Source organism: Rhinopithecus roxellana, chromosome 9 (genome assembly GCF_007565055.1).
Source record: "Rhinopithecus roxellana isolate Shanxi Qingling chromosome 9, ASM756505v1, whole genome shotgun sequence".
Lineage (NCBI taxonomy): Eukaryota > Metazoa > Chordata > Mammalia > Primates > Cercopithecidae > Rhinopithecus > Rhinopithecus roxellana.
This window is the reverse complement of record NC_044557.1, coordinates 115423365-115439901: the sequence shown is the minus strand read 5'-3', so window position 1 is coordinate 115439901 and position 16537 is coordinate 115423365. Positions and strand designations below refer to the sequence as shown.

The following is a 16537-nucleotide window of genomic DNA, read 5'->3' as shown; positions in this document are numbered from 1 at the left end:
GGGAATTTTAATAAATAGAAACTAAAAACAAAAAGAACCAAATGGGCATTCTAGAGTTGAAAAGACAACAATAGAAATGACAAATTTACTAGTAGGCTCAATAGCAGATTTGGGAACAACGAAGTAGTAAAACTGAAGACAGATCAATAAAAATTAATCTAAAGCAGAGATAAAAAAGATTAAAAATATTGAACGGAAACATGGACAACATTAAGTTTACCAGCATACACATAATGGAAGTCCCAAAAAGAAAAGAGTAAGAGACAGAGAAGAAAAATTATTTGAAGAAATTATGACTGAAAACTGTTCAAATTTGAAAAAAAAGTATTAATCTACAAAGTCAAGAAGGTTCATGAACACTAAGAGAGTTAAACACAAAGATGTCAACACATGGATACCTTATAGTCAAGTTGCTGAAAGACAGAAAAATCTTGAAATCAGAAAGAGAAAAATTACTTATCTCATTGAAAAAAAATAAGATAATTTGTTGACTTCTCACTGAAAACAATGGAGGCCAGAAGGCAGTGTAATAACACTCAAAGTGAGGAAAGAAATGCCTATCAAACAAAACTTCTATATCCGGCAAAAAGTATTCCTTATTTTATTTTCCAAGCAGACTTGCCTTTTTAGATATTCTAAAAGAAATCCTTCATATTGAAAGAAAATAATAGCAGACAGTAACTCAAATCTATAAGAATAAATGAAGACCACTAGCTATGGTAAATAAGTAGGCAAATATAAAAGTCTGTGTGTGTATGTGTATCCTCTTTTCTTCTTTTAATTTCTTTTAAAAATGTGAAATTGTTTAAAATAAGAATTATAACACATCATTTTAGAGTATATACCATGCATAGATGTACAAATGTATTACATCATATGACAATAACATAAAATGGGAGAGGAAATTGTGATACATTGGAGCAATATTGCCATAGTTGACTGAATTAAACAAGTATTAACCTAAAGTAGACTGTAATAAGTTAAAGATGAACATTGTAATCACTATACTATGAAAGTAACTTGAAAACATCTAAACAATCTACCAATGAATTAAAATGACATGTTAAGATCATTGTTGGACACAAAAGAAGGCAGTAGAGAAAAAAAGAGTGAAAGAAAAAGATGTGATACAAACAAATATTAAAATATTAAAATATCAATAATCATATTAAATGTCAATGATATAATGAGTAAATATTGTAATTAAAAGGGAGAGACTGTCAACCTGTATAAAAGAGAAAGATTCAACTACATGCTATTTATAAGAAATAGTTTAAAAACAAATAGATTAAAATTAACAGGATGGAAAAAGATCTGCCATGTGAATGGTAAGCATAAGTGACCTGGCATGACAATATCATATAAAATAGACTTTAAAATAAGAAATATTACTAAAGACCATAAAGGAAATTTCATAATGATAAAAAGTGGGAAGACAATAATTATAAGTATGCATACATCTAAGAACAGAGACACTCTCTCAATAGAGTATAAATCCTGACAGAATTGTGAGAAGAAACAGACAATTTAACAATTATAATTTGATATTTTAATACTCTCAGTAACTGATAACATAATAAATAGAAAATCACTAAGAATATAGAAAATTTGAGCAACACTATCACTCAAATATACCTGCTCAGAAACTTTACCAAATGATAGCAGAATATACATTATTTTCAAGTGCATGTAGAACAGTCTACAAGATAGTCCATATGCTAGGCATAAAATGTTTCAACAATTCTGCATTTGAATTCACATGGATTGAAACAATACAAAGTATGTTTTCTGATCATAATTGGAGTGAATTGAATATCCACAACAGAAATAAATTTGGGAAAATCCCACATACTTGAAAATTAAGCAACACAGTTCCAAAAGTAATCTGTGAGCCAAAGAAGAAACCAGAACTGAAAACATGCCAAATCAAAATTTATGAGATGCAGCTACTGCAAAGTTGAGCAAGTATTTTGTAAGAAGAAAGATCCAAATAAGCAACTGAATGTTCTACCTCAAAAAGCTAAAGGAAGAAGAGCAAATTGAACCCAAATAATTAGAAAGAAAAGTTAAAGGGAGAAAAAAATGAAACCAAAAGTAGAGAAACAATAGAGAAAATCAATACAATCAAAAGTTGGTTCTTTGAAAACCAGTCGACGAAACTGATAAACTATTAGCTATGAAAGAGAGATTACATAAATGACAAAAAACAAGAATGAAAGAAGGGGCATTATTACATACTCTACAAGAAACTGATTGACTAAATTGATTGTAAAGGAATTCTATGAACAACTCTGTGCCAACAAATACATAGGCAACTTAGATTAAATGGACAAACTTCTCAACAAATTACCTAAATTTACTCAAGCAAAAATATTAAATCAAAATAGCTCTATAAAAGATAAAAATTGAATTAGTAATTAAGTATCTTCCCAAAGGCCTGCAATGGTGAATTCTATTAAACCTTTTAAAAAAAAAATACCAATATTATACAAACTACTTCAGAAAATAGAAGACAACATTTTAAAACTTATTCAGGGAGGCCACTGTTATACTACTGATAGCAAAGCTATACAAAGATATCACAAAAAAAGGCAACTACAGATAAATATTCTTCTTGATCCTAAACACAGAAATCTTTGACAAAATATTAGCAACCTGAATCCAGTAACATATGAAAAGGTTGGTTTAATATTAGAATATCTATTAATATAAAATAAGTGAGAAAAACACGTGATCATCTCAATAGTTGTAGAGACAGCATCAGACAAAATTCAACACCTACTCTTGATAAAAACAAAGAATAGAAATATTTTCCTCAACCTGATAGTAGGCATCTATGAAAATCCTACTTTAATGTAATATTTAATGTTGAAAGATATTGTTTTCTCCCTAAGATTGGGAAAAAGCTAAGGATATCCACTCTCTCCTCTTCTATTCAACAATGTTCCAGAGCTTCTAATCAGTGATTGAGGTGGAAAAAAATTAAAGGCATACATTTGCAAAAGGAAGAAGCAAACTGTCTTTATTAGCATTGTCTTATATGTTTAAGATTCTAAAAAGTCCCTTAAAAATCTAGTAGAATTAATAAGCAAAGTTAGTAATACTGTAGAAAACAGATCATTATGAAAATTCAATTGTATTTCTGTAAGCAACAAATCATCTGATGGTAAAATTAAGAAAATCATTTCATTTAAAACAGCTTAAAACTAATAAAATCCTTAGGAATACATTTAACCAAAAGTATGTATGAACTGTACATGGAGAACTACAAAGCACTGCTGAGAGAATCAAGACAGATCCATGTAAATTGAAAATACACCATGTTTATGGATCAGAAGACTCAATATTTTTTAAATGGCCCTTCTCACCAAATCTATCTATAGACTAAATGCAACAGGCATACCCAGAAACAATGCTTCATCAGTCATCGAGGCATCCTTCCATCTAATCAAGCTGACACCTAACATTAACCATCATACTACCCATCTGACAAGAGATTATTAACCTGAATATATAAGTCAAGACCATGTGGTATTGGCTTAAATATAGAGATATTAATCAATGGAAGATAGGGGTCTAGAAACAAACTCTTACATTTGTAGTAAATTGATTTTTGACAATGGTTCGAAGGCAATTCTATGAGGGATGTATAGTTTTTTAACAACTAGTAACAGTTGTATATCTATATGCAATAAAAATGAACTTAGACCAATAAAAATGAACTTAGACCTCTATCCCACACCCTGAACAAAAATTAACTCAAAATTGATCTAGTTAAGAGCTAACACTTGTAGAAGAAAATACTGAAGGGAAGCTTTTTAATTTTACACTGGCAAAAGTTTCTATATAAGGCACCCAAAACACAATACAGGAAATTAACAAATTACACTTTTACTAAAATTAAGTTTTGTTTTCAAAGGGCACTATTAAGAAAATAAAGAGAAATAACAGATTCTGAAAAAAACTTTGCAAATTATTTATCTGATTAAAGAGTTATATTTAGAATAAAGAACTCTTACAACTTAATATTAAGAAGACAACCCAATTTAAAAAGAGGCAAAAGAATTTAATAAACATTTCATCAAGAAAATATATGAATGACTAATAGGACATGATAATATGGACAATATCATTAGCCATTAGGGAAATGCTAAATTAAAGACTCAATGGTATATACCACTAGAATGACCATAATAAAAAAGATTCACAATACTAAGTTTTGTGAGGCTATGGAGTAAGTAGAATCCTCATACACTGCTGGAGGCCATATAAAATGGTACATCCACTTTGGAAGGCAATTTGGCAGTTTCATACAAAGCTAAACACATACTTGTCACATTACTCAGCAAGTCCACTACTAGATATCTATTTAAACAAGAGAAATAAAATTGTATGTCCACAGATTTGTATGAAAATGTTCATAGCAGCATTATTTATAATAGACCCAAACGGGAAATAATTCAAATGTCTACCAACTGGTAAATGGGTAAAGAAAATATGGTATATCCATACAATGGAATACTATTGAGCAATAAAAAGGAAGAAACTACTGATACATAGTACAATGTGGGTTAATCTCAAGTGCATTATACTAAGCAAAAGAAGCCAGATGCTAAAGATTACATAGTGTATGACTCCATGTATCTGAAATTTCTAGAAAAGGCTAAACTATAGAAACTATGCTCCAAAGACAGATTGAAGGTTGCTTAGGGGTCTAGGTGGGGGAGGGAATTACTGCATCTGGGTCTAAGGAAACTTTTTGAATTGATGGAGATATTCTAAAACTGGATTACATAGATAGTTGTATAACTGTATACATTTACTACACAAATCATCACACTGTGTACTTTCCATGGGTGCATTTTATGGTTTTGTCCATAAAAGATGCTATTTTCCTTAGTATGTATATTGGGCCCCTTTTCGTTAATAATATATCTGGATTAGTGACTTTAAAAATAAATATATTTGTAATTAATTTATAAACAAAACATTTTTAAATTTAAGGAACAAAATAATTAAGGAGAATTTTGGTAATTTAGATTTTTTTCATAAAATGTTATCGAACAATATATGCATATAACTATATTTTCCCTGATAATTTAAATAAAATTATTTATTATTATTACTTTTCATTTTCTTGAATAAGGTCCTGTGTGATGTCAAATTGTAATTTGATAATAAAAATTACCCTTCAGAAAATTTCTAGCAAGGTTTCTTTTCTCTAATAATTATCATTTTAAAAGTATAATTGATATAAAAAGCTTGCACATTATTGCTATTCATCAATAAACTTCAAATGAAATAAGATCCTGATTGTAAATAGCTAGATACCATCTTGTTCCTGTCTACATTTTGCATTTTAAGACCAAGATTTGCAATTAATCTTGCAATTAGAGGAAGGTGCCCTGCCTGCCTATGAAAAATATATTTTTGATGGGTAGGAAATAATTTAACAATTAAGAAGAAACAGTCATGGGAATTCCTGAGAGGTCTTAGGAAGACACTGCCTGAAAAATGCCTTAAATGAACAAGACCCCCGTAATATTTTTTAAAAATTAAACTATCTTTTAATCTCTTTGCTTTTATAAGCAGAAAGCAGGAAAATACTCATATTTATAATATTAACCATCTGTATTTTTCAGTGTTAAAGACAGAAAAGACAAATTAAAAAGAATACCTGCTTTGGGGAATGTCAATAGGGTAGAGAAGCAAGAATGCAGAAAGCATCATTCTGTGCTGGCAGCTGACCCCAGGGGATACTACAAAGGAGGGGTGCTGTTGGCCTGGAGCCAACCTTCTCCCAGAATTCCCCTCAATCGTCCATTGCTGGAGTTCCCTGAACCGGGCCACGCTGCCCTCCCCCGCCCCTCGCCCCCACCCGCCGTAACACCCCTCGCCCCCTGTCTCTCAGGGCCAACAGGGTATCTGATGCTTACTACCATGACATGCCCACTGCCCCAGCTTCCAAAATGACCACTTTGAACATCCTCTTTATTCCCTTTTTGCCTTAGTGACCCTTTCCAGCTAAGTGTTGTGAGAAAAGCTATTGATTAAAATAGTCAATGATAAAAAATAAAGTCTTAATATTCCTATGAGGCATTTCCATTTTAAAACATTAATCTGGTATATGGAAAATGTCAGGTAGACAGCAATGGCTCAATGAGTTATTCTTTTTACCCAAGCCTTGGATTCTTTTCTTTATTGGTTTCTCCAAATGCATTACCTCCTTCAACTAAATCATAGCAAGCTGTGCAACTGATTCTTGTCTTGCACACCCTGAACACAGATGCTGGTGGGAAAAGAGTGCAAAGGTGAAGTCGAACACCTGTATCCTCCAGCAAGTCATACTCATGGACTCATGATGTGGTTAAGTTCAATACAATCCTTCCAAGGAATTCCACTCCAGGGGTGGAATTGATGGCAACTTGCCATACCCATTGGAAGTTTTGGGGGGACCTTTCATGGTTCCTCAACGTCATCATGTCCACTCTGCCTGGCCCTAAGCTCAGCCCACCACAGCCCCTAGGTTAGACAGTCCACAAACCGTTACTGAGTGCACCTCTATGCCAGGTCCTGGATCCACGGGGGTCTTGTGCTAAGTGCTGGATATGAGCAGGAGAATACGACAATCCAGGGCCTTCAGGAAGCACAGTCTGTCAAAGCAAAAGACTGTCAAAGCTACGTTCTGTCCTGTGCAAGGTATAATCAGCCTTAGAAAGAAGGTTTCTTGCTTTCTAGCCTTGTTAACTTGAACTTACCGCCAACAGTTTCAGAGGCTCCCTTGTCTCTACATAAAAGTAGAGCCAGCCTCTTCGATTGAGAGGGAACGCCTTTTATTCTACACAATTGACACTTAATGAAGAGCAGTCCTATAAATATAAGTCTCTCAAACAAAGCTGGGGACAAACAAACTTGCACCAGTCAGCAGTGGCTTACGTTTAACCTGACCTTTTAATTAACCACCTTTAAACACCAAAGCGTGAGGGGGATCAATATTATTATCCACAGGAAACGAGACCTGATATTCACAGGGACTTAATCTAGTCCCTCAAACGAGTGCTAGGATTTAGCTATTTTCCCAAATGTTTGGAACGAGAAGTTTTGTTAAAAGCTTTATTTCCAAATCAAAGAGGCCCCCAGAAGAAGGTGCACGTGGTGGGAAAGACAGGTGCATACGATTTTAGTTAGAAAAAACTCCTGACAACTAAAAATCTTTCCAATGTACACAGTTATTCTCTCTTCCTCTCTCTTTACCGCTTCCCCCCCACTCCACACACACACACTCACATACACGGTTGGGCGACAGGGCAAGGGGGCTCTTAGTGTGTTTATTTTAACAAATTCCCTGCATCCACCCCGACCTGACACGCTTGACTCTGGGAGCGCGCTGCTGCAGCTGCAGGACAGCGGGACGGGCGAGTCACTTTGTCCCTGCAGGGGCGAGTCCAAGGCAGACGCGGCGCCGCCACCCTCTTTGCGAAGGAGGTCTGGGTTTCTACCTCCTTTCCGCGCCCCGCCTGCTTCCTGCACTACAAAAGTAGCGCGGTACTGAGAACTCCTTCCAGAAGTTCTCCAGCGCTCCCGCGGAGGGACTTTTTCGCTGCCTGTGAGCTGCGACGCTGGAGAGCTCCGGCTCGTGCAGAACCCAGCGCCTGGCTGGCTGACAGCGCACTCTCGCCTCAGGTTCCCGCGCGCGTGGTGAGCAGCTGCACCAGGTGGCGTCCGGGGTGGGGTCAATGAAGCGCAGCCTGAGGAAGATGTGGCGCCCTGGAGAAAAGAAGGAGCCCCAGGGCGTTGTCTATGAGGATGTGCCGGACGATTGCAAGGAAACGCTTAAGGTACCCTGGGCGCTCGCGGGTCGGGAGGGGTTCCGACGTCTTGGCGGGGGTGGGCTCGAGGTTTCCTTGCGGGCACTTTGTTTGGAGAAAGCGTGGAGTGGCCAGGGGGTTGCAAGCTTTGGGATGTGTTCACAGTCCAAGAGGAGACCCTACTAATGACGCGCCCACACAGCGCCTGCTTTATCAATTTTTTTTTTTTTTTTGCTTGTTTGTCCAACCGAATTCTTGCTCCTGGACTGGCTACTGTAGTCCGGGGAAACCTACTCAAAAAGTACCTGTATCATCTGGCACAAGATTGGGCAGCTGCCTAAAATCAGGACAATTTGGAATGTGTGCCGTTTCACTTGGACGTTTCCGTAGATTTTGTTTAGAACCAAACAGCCGAATGACTGTATCTGGTAGTCGCTGGATAACTATTTAAGAGTTTTGGGGGTTGACAAGCCTTCTGCTCTAACAGAGTGAAACAGAGAAACCAATTATCTGCACATAAAGCGTTGCAGAACATGTCCCCAATAAAACAGAGGCAGGAGTGGCAAATTCCTGCTCCAGCGGGTAGGGGCTTCAGGAAACGCTGTGGAGGAGGTGACCTTTTGAAGACGGGTGGGTGGCCTGGGGCTCTAGGATGGGCACTTATATTACCTATGCAGTTCTCGGACCTAAAGGCAGCACTAGCTACTACCTGATGGCATAGTCTAAGGGATAAAGGCTGTTGGGTGCTCAGAGTCCACCACTGGATTTCATCAGATTGTCAGCAGGAGAAAGGGGCTCTTTTAAAAGGTTGAGACATCATTAAAAAGGTCTCTCCAAACCCTCATCACGAATCTCTTTCGACAGTTAGACCATGTTAACAGTTTCTTATGTATGTTCCAGGTTAAAAAAAAAATGCTTACACAAAAACACACATGCTAATAGATCTTGTTTTATTTGCAAAGTTATGAACTCACAGATTTCCACTCTGATTTACTCACAAAATGTATTTTAGAATACATTTCAAATCGGCACTTGTAGATTTACCGCATGTTTTTACCAGCTTCTTAATATTCCACTGTATGAATAGGTCATGATTTATTTAACCAGTCTTGCACTGATGGACACTTAGGCTGTTTTGTATATAACAAAATAGCTTTGTTTTGCTATTACACATGTGACAGAGTATGTCTGTGAGTATAGCTGTGGCTTCTCTGTCTGTCTGTCCCTTGGTACTTTTATGGATATGTCTGTATGTTAAAGTCCTAGCAGGGTCAAGAGGTACTTACAGCTTTAATTTTGGTAGAAATTGACAAATTGCTGTCTAAACAGGTTGCAGGAATTTGCACTATTGCCAATTGTGTGTGTAAGTCAGGCATGTATAGTTAATCACACACACCAAGTAGCCAGGCCTCCCAAGGTGAGTCTGTTGACATGTCCAGTTTGGCCACAGACATTTTTTGTCCTTCTTAATGTTAGCATGATAACTGTGGCCTTTTGGCTTACTCCAGAGAACTGAGTCATGAATAGATTTCAACCACTAGAATAGTATCTTTACAATTAATATGGTACAGGAAGAGATTTTAAATTTCTAAAATCACCCATGTGGTTATATTTTCTAGAGATATTTGCTGAAGGGTTTCTTAGCTGCGAGTCTCAAAATTATTTGTCTTCATGTTTCTAATTGTCTTTATTTAGATTTATCGCCTATGTAGAGCAACTTAGGCTTTTTAAGCCTTTTAGAAGCTACATTAGTTTGTAGATGGAGAGATTATATATTTCATTTCATTAGCTGTGGTAGTTCCATATCATTTTGTAAAAATCTCAGTGGTTGTACTCATTACCAAGAAACATATATAATACTGTGAAGGGTTTTTTGAACTCTAGAACATTTTTGGTGGTTTCCTAATTTGAAAGAAAAACTGTATAACATGTTTTCTCCACCACATACACAGTATCTCAGGAACACTAACAAAACTGAAGGATCACAGAAAACTTACAAGATGGAAATGTGGACAAAGAACCACTGGACTGATGCTTTTAGCCTTTTCCAATTGTTGTCTTTCAAGACAGTGAATACTTTAGCATTTGACCTTCCAATTGTTATCTCTCACCTTAGTTTCCAACCTTTTGGCCACATTGCTACTTAAATGTATTTCATTAAAGCAACCTAAAAATGATGTATTTGATATCTCTGTTTTAAAAGGTTTAGTTAGAATTAGGTTATCTAAAAGTGATCTAGTCTATTATGTTCTGAATCTAATCATACAGTTCAGATTCCAAAGGAATCTGAAGTGACCCTGTGACAACATGAAACTACATTAAATGAATATATATTTTGTCTAAATGACATCCTTGGCTTACTTTCAGAACTTTAAAAAATCTCTTCAAAGCCTGACAACGTCAGGTACTGATTGAGATGATTTAGTACATCTGATATGCTCATGTAAAGTATTTAGATGCTGTTTGTCATTGTGAATTCAATAGTACCTTGTGAGCATCTGAACCTAGTACTCCCTCTAAAGAGTGTGGAATTGGGTTTGTGTTGACAGCACATAGCTGAATAGACATCCTAAACTGCTCTTTCTGGCACTAGGGAGTGGGCAGCATAATCCCTTTATTACGCAAGGAGCATATCAAATTCAAGTACCAAAATGCTTCCAAATAGATTTAGGTCAACACTTTCTTTGATAGGATAAGACATGGAAAAAGTCCCTATTTCTGCAAGAAGCCCATTTTAAATTTATTACTGAATATGTGTAAATTTGGAAGTGGTTGGATGCTTATTGTCATATCCTGTAGTCACTAAAGTTATATGTAGCTTGTATGGAATTGAATTTTTTTAGTTAAAAAGTAACACATCTCAATTTAAGAGACTACTATAGAAAAGTGACTTGTTAGGTACTATTCTGTGACAACAGAAGCAAAAACTAAAGTTCAAACATTTAAGAAATTAAGTTTTATTATTCCAACCTAACGTTTGCTGAATAAATCCTAATATTCTAAATCTTTTCTTAGTTATATTAAAGATACATTAAATACCTTAATACTTCATTTTCATTGATAGCTTTTCTCTTCAGTAGTGAGAAACGCTCTAGTTATCCTTAAAATAACAAACTGGAGTTTGGACATATATTATGTGGCATATGTGACTAGTTATGGTCAAAGGCAGAATTAAAGCAAGTATCTGAATTATTTGTTTGGGGAAGATTTCTGCATTTCCTTCACAACGAGGAAGAAAGGCCTTCATTTCTAAGCATATATGAATGAGTTCAGGATTAAAATATTTATTTCATATATTGATCAATCTTGGGGCATAGGTAGTTTTGGATAATAATAAGTTCTTTCAGGCTATAAAATGGTTATAGCCATAAATTTTGCATATGCTTGTTTGGTGTAACGGTGTTTAAATACCTCTAGGTGGTTTTTGAAGGAAGTGCATGTGGATCACAAAACTGTAATAAACAAGAGAAATTAAAAAGATGTGATGATATGGACACCTTCTTCTTGCATTATGCCGCAGCAGAAGGCCAAATTGAACTAATGGAGAAGATCACCAGAGATTCCTCTTTGGAAGGTAACAAAATATTACAATGCATCTTCCGGAAATCATTCATCCCATTCAATTCACTAGAAAGAACGGAATGAAGTGATTTTTAAGGGTAATTAGTGCCAGTTATAAAGAGCCAATATATTTCACTTAGAATTGTGAGTTTTCCTATAGCTAAGCATATTGCAGAGATCTAGGACACCCCACAACAAGCACAGACTTTATTTGAATTTTTAGATAAATTGTAAGAATGCGTGTACATTTTTTTACTCTTTTATACTATTTCCATTGAGGTTAATTTACATTTAATTATCATCATTAAATAAAATTGACACCTCAAGAAGGTGTACCATACTCCTACAGTGATGTTTTCCAGGTGCCAGCCTTGTACACTCTACCTTTTTTAAGAAATTCAACTGCAGACAGTGAAGGAGGTGGATGCCACAGAGATGAAGGCAGTGAAGTGGTATGATAAGACCTTTGCTATGTAAGATAATTCTGTCAATATTGAGGAAGATGCATTAGAAGTGGAAGCCAAATTAAAAAGCTATTTTGATAGTAAAGAGAGAATAAGAGTTCACCAGGGTTGTGAGGCTACAAAAAGGAGACAGGGAGAGGTTCAAGAGATATTGGAGTGTAAAGTCAATAGTGCTCGACAGCAGAGTAAATGGGAAGAGAAAGGGGCAGGGAGTTAGAACTGACTTTGAAATTCTTAGATTTAGGAGATTAGGCTAATAATATAATCATCCCCCAAAAGGAGGAATATGAGAAAACAGAAAGGAAGTGAGTGCGAAGGTGTGAGATTTGGTCACAGTGAGTTTGAAAGGCCCAGGGGACATCCACTTGGAAATATCCAGCACACAACAGAAATGCAGAAGGAAAGGGGCTGCCCTACATGAGCACGATTGCATAGGAAGTCGCTGAGACAGTGGAAATGTGTGAAAATCCTTTAGGGGATCACAAAACTGCTAGCAAAGATAGCTAAAAGTAGAATACCAACATCAAGAGACAGATGGCAGAGCAAAAGCCAGAAAAAGATGAAGACAGTGAAAATACACATGTCGTGGGGATAGAAGAGTTAGAAGGAGCCCTTGCCACAAAGATATCAAGTATGAAGGAGATCAAGATAAAGCCCCTACATTAGAAGGCCCCAGTGACCTCTATAAAAATAAAAATGATTTCTGAAAAGTGATGAGGATAAAAGCCAAATTCAAGTTAAGTATTGAATGGTAGTTTGTAAGTATAGATCCCTGTTTAAGTTTGGTGCCAAATGGAATGATGAATGGAGTGATTCTTCTTAATCAGATAGAACGGTCAAGAGATGTGTGTGTGTGTGTGTGTGTGTGTGTGTGTGTGTGTGTTATTTAGAATGAAACACTTAGATGAATGAAGGGAAATGGCGGAGAGACACATTTTAAAAAGGAGGGAAACAGAAAACATGGCTGTATGGTTCCAAGTACCATGTACCATCATAGATGGTCCCCAAATCATATTTTTGAGCAAATACTTTTTCTCCTTTCCTGGACATAAAGTATACTGCCACCAATTTACAAGGTTGATAAAGCAGTTGTGCTTTATTTTATTTATTCTAAAATAGCCATGTCTGTTTTAGAATAGCTATAGGACTTTGCAGGATGAAAGGACATATTACTTATATGCTGAGCTCACGGGGTACATAGTGCCATATATCCTAGCGTAGAAATACATGGAAACCACTTGTGGCATGAGGGTCTGAAGCTCAAATTCTAGTCTTGTGGTTTGTTAGTGGTATGTTGTTTTTCTCATTAACATTTTTTGAACCATTGCTACAGGCCAGGCACTCTGCTGTGATCTTTAAAGACATGATTTAATATTATTGTCCCAGTAACATTGCAACATCACAGAGTCTCTCTCTCTCTCTCTCTCTCATTCTCTTTCTCTCTGTCTCTCTCTCTCCTCCTGTGTGTGTGTGTGTAGGTATATGAATATATGCTTTTTCAATTTTTTTTTTTTTACCAAGTTTGAATACAAGAAAGCTGAGGTTCAGAGAAGTGTGGTTACTGTCATACTTCCTTACTAGCTCTGTGATGTTGGCAAGACTTTTAACCTCTCTGGATCTCAACATCTTCTTCCTTCTGAACATTTGTCATGGTGTTACTTTGCAGGCTATTGGAGGCTTGAATGAAATAATGGTCATGTGAACTTAGCAGAGTGCCTGGGACATGGTTCTTGCTTTTACATAATCCCAATATCTTATTACAATCCCAAAACTCATGTAGATAAAAACATGTAGCAATAGGAGGATCTATTTCTTATTAATGCTACCCATAGAAATTTCACTCAATTGATAAAGTCAGTCTCGTGCTACTATATATTCCCACTAGGTGCCCATTAAATGTTTCATTAGAACTGAAGCTGTGTTTTTAGTTTCCATTAAAAGATGCAGCTGATGTCAGTTGCACTTGGCACTGTGTTTGGAGTGGATAGGCACTCAGGAGGTGTTGAATACAGTCTAAGCAAAATTTAATCCACATGTTGGTTTCTTTTTCTAGTGCTGAATGAAATGGATGATTATGGAAATACCCCTCTGCATTGTGCTGTAGAAAAAAACCAAATTGAAAGCGTTAAGTTTCTTCTCAGCAGAGGAGCAAACCCAAACCTCCGAAACTTCAACATGATGGCGCCCCTCCACTTAGCTGTGCAGGGCACGCACAACGAGGTGATGAAGGTAAGGCTACTGGCTGGCTCCAGTGGGCCTGACTGGCAGTACAGGTGCTGGGACCCAGATCCAACTCTCTCTACCTGCACCAGGATGAGCACCTTCTAAGCTTTCATGGCAAACAAAATGTAATCATTACATTTGCTTTTCTTCTCAGTAACTGATGATGATGATTAGTTCTGACTTTATTGAATACTTCTTATTCACCAGGCATTTTCGTAAGAGCTTTATGTGTGTTTGTTTATTAAATTCTCATCTAAGCAAACCCACTATGAAGTAATTCTACTAGAATTCTTATTTCATAGCTGAGTACACTGAGGTGCCAAAAGAATTTGAATAACTTGCCTAACGTCACACCACAAGTAAAACTGCAAGACCAAGGAAGTTTGTTTTCATCTTTATATTTTCAGGTTTAGGCTTCGTTACTTTTACCTGACTGTTTTAATGATTAAAAGCAGGAAGGTAATGAGAGACTCAATGAAAACAGAGAACATAATTATGATTCGCTGTTTTTATTAGAATGGATGGCCTGTCAGACAGATTAGTTAGCAGAAGACATAAGGATACCACTGGGAAACATCTTACTGGTTTTCAAGGTGTAAGAGTAAGTTCAGTCAAATAGAGGAAACCCTGGAAAAATGCTAAAGGGTAAGAATTAGGCCATAGTTTGTAAACTACATCTCAGAGTCTCTCAAACACCCTAGAACACAAACATGCTTAAAGGATGAAGAATACAATTTACAAATGGAGCATGTTCCAGAAATTCATTGCTAAGGTAGGCTATTTGGAACTTATAATAAGTTTCTGGTAGAAACAATATCCAAAGAGTTCCATGAGTTTCAGGCTCCTTTTAGCCCAGAAAACTTTCTCGCAGCCCTCTGAAACTTTGGCTCCTTTAAGTCTGGCATAAAAGGTGGGAGAGAGCCACTTTCTGCTTTTCTACTGTACCTTGTATGTGGCTCTATTAAAATTCTTAACATGTGATATTGGAATCAAATGTTCGTGTGCTTTTCTTCCCAACTGGCTAATTATCTTTGAGGGAGGAGCTGTGTCTTACTAATTCAAATGTCTCTTATTCCTTAGCACTGTGCTGGTAAATGATGGCTGTTGAATGAATGAATGAATGAATGAACGAGTAAATGGGAGTTCTGACTGACTGAGAAGGGGAGATCGGAAGTCTCAGTACCTATGAGATGGGTCAGGGTGGCTCCCTGAAGAGGTTACTAGAAAGTCCTCTGGCAACAAGCTGTTATTTTTTGTTCATTATTCATTATTCATGAGTCAAGTGCTGTTTCTATATCATCTGGGTTGGGTCACTGGTGACTGCAGGGACTCCCGCAGAGATATCAAATATTTCCTCATGGAGCTCTTGCTCCCTCTGAAGGCTCTTTTCAAGAACACATGCCTATTAATTAATTAATATTGGCCTTGAAAGTGTGGTTTGGGAATTGAAGGCAGGTAACTTTTGAAAGACTGTTGTTAATTAGAAAGCAGAAATCTCCAGACCAACAAATACAGAAAGGTAGGTATCACATAGAAATAGAAAATAAAGCTCCTAGCTGATTCGTAAACTTTGTTATGGACATAAAACAAATTTTCCTGGTGACACAAGAACAAAGAGTTCTAAGTAAAACTGACTCTCCTTGGTCTTACCAACCACAACTATGTGTAAAAATATTTTCAAACTCCTCTGGCTCACCAGAGATGACAGGAATAGAAGGAGGAGAAGGTATTTTGGAATGTCTCCCCTCATGCTTGCAAACAGCAATCCTCTCTACCTGCCTCTCCCAGTTATGCCCATGTTGCAGCCTGTACCCACCCAGCCCCTGCCAGTTTAGAAGCTGCTCTATGGACTGCTCCACTGACCTTCCCTCAAACCTTCCTCTGCTGCCTATAATAGTTGTAAAGTAAAAAACTGTCATCCATGCATCACTTCAAGTTCTTGCACGATGATTTATGGTATGCATAATATTCCCTGGGACACATTGGCCTGGGGATTAGGGGGTGGTTTTGTTTCTCAGTGGCCTGCAGGCCTTAGTCCTTGGGGCTTTACTTCAAAGTATCCAGTTGTTTGACCCTTCCATGAGGCTTTCCAGATTCTCAACAAAGGGACCTGTGGAGGGCTCACCTCCGAACCTTCCAGACTTGCCTGGTCATGACTGAATTTGAAGTAGCTGCACAGTTTAGTTGCTCTCTCTGGGATCCCTGCCACATATAATTTAACACAGCTATACATTTATGATCTGTGATTCTAAGAGGGCAAAGAGAGAAAAGCCTCTTCTTGTAGGCTTTGGTGGGCTATTTTCCATATGAATCTAGAGCTTCTTAAGAACAGAATGCGATGGTGCCTAAAGTCCATGGAAGGAATCTTATGTTCTCATTTCCCTTAATCCGTCAATCATTTCTCCACATATTCTTATGTACCAAAAACTGAGTTTAATTTTCTTTTATGAGCAGAGCTAATTAATAAATCTAATTTCTTTG

The 16537-nt window shown here is 36.8% G+C and overlaps 1 protein-coding gene and 1 long non-coding RNA gene across 2 annotated transcripts in view; one reads left to right on the top strand and one right to left on the bottom strand.

The window, feature by feature from the left end:
- LOC115899690 overlaps window positions 1-16537 on the bottom strand; it is a 280503-nt gene that overhangs the window by 23453 nt on the left and 240513 nt on the right. The gene's annotated exons all lie outside the window — the stretch shown is intronic.
- The window catches only part of TRPA1 (transient receptor potential cation channel subfamily A member 1), a 60309-nt gene continuing 51333 nt past the window's right edge, over window positions 7562-16537 (top strand). Inside the window, exons 1-3 of the mRNA XM_010358799.2 lie at window positions 7562-7838; window positions 11226-11382; window positions 13887-14062. Coding sequence (XP_010357101.1) covers window positions 7737-7838; window positions 11226-11382; window positions 13887-14062 — 435 coding nt within the window. The 5' untranslated portion in view covers window positions 7562-7736. The remainder of the gene's footprint in view (window positions 7839-11225; window positions 11383-13886; window positions 14063-16537) is intronic.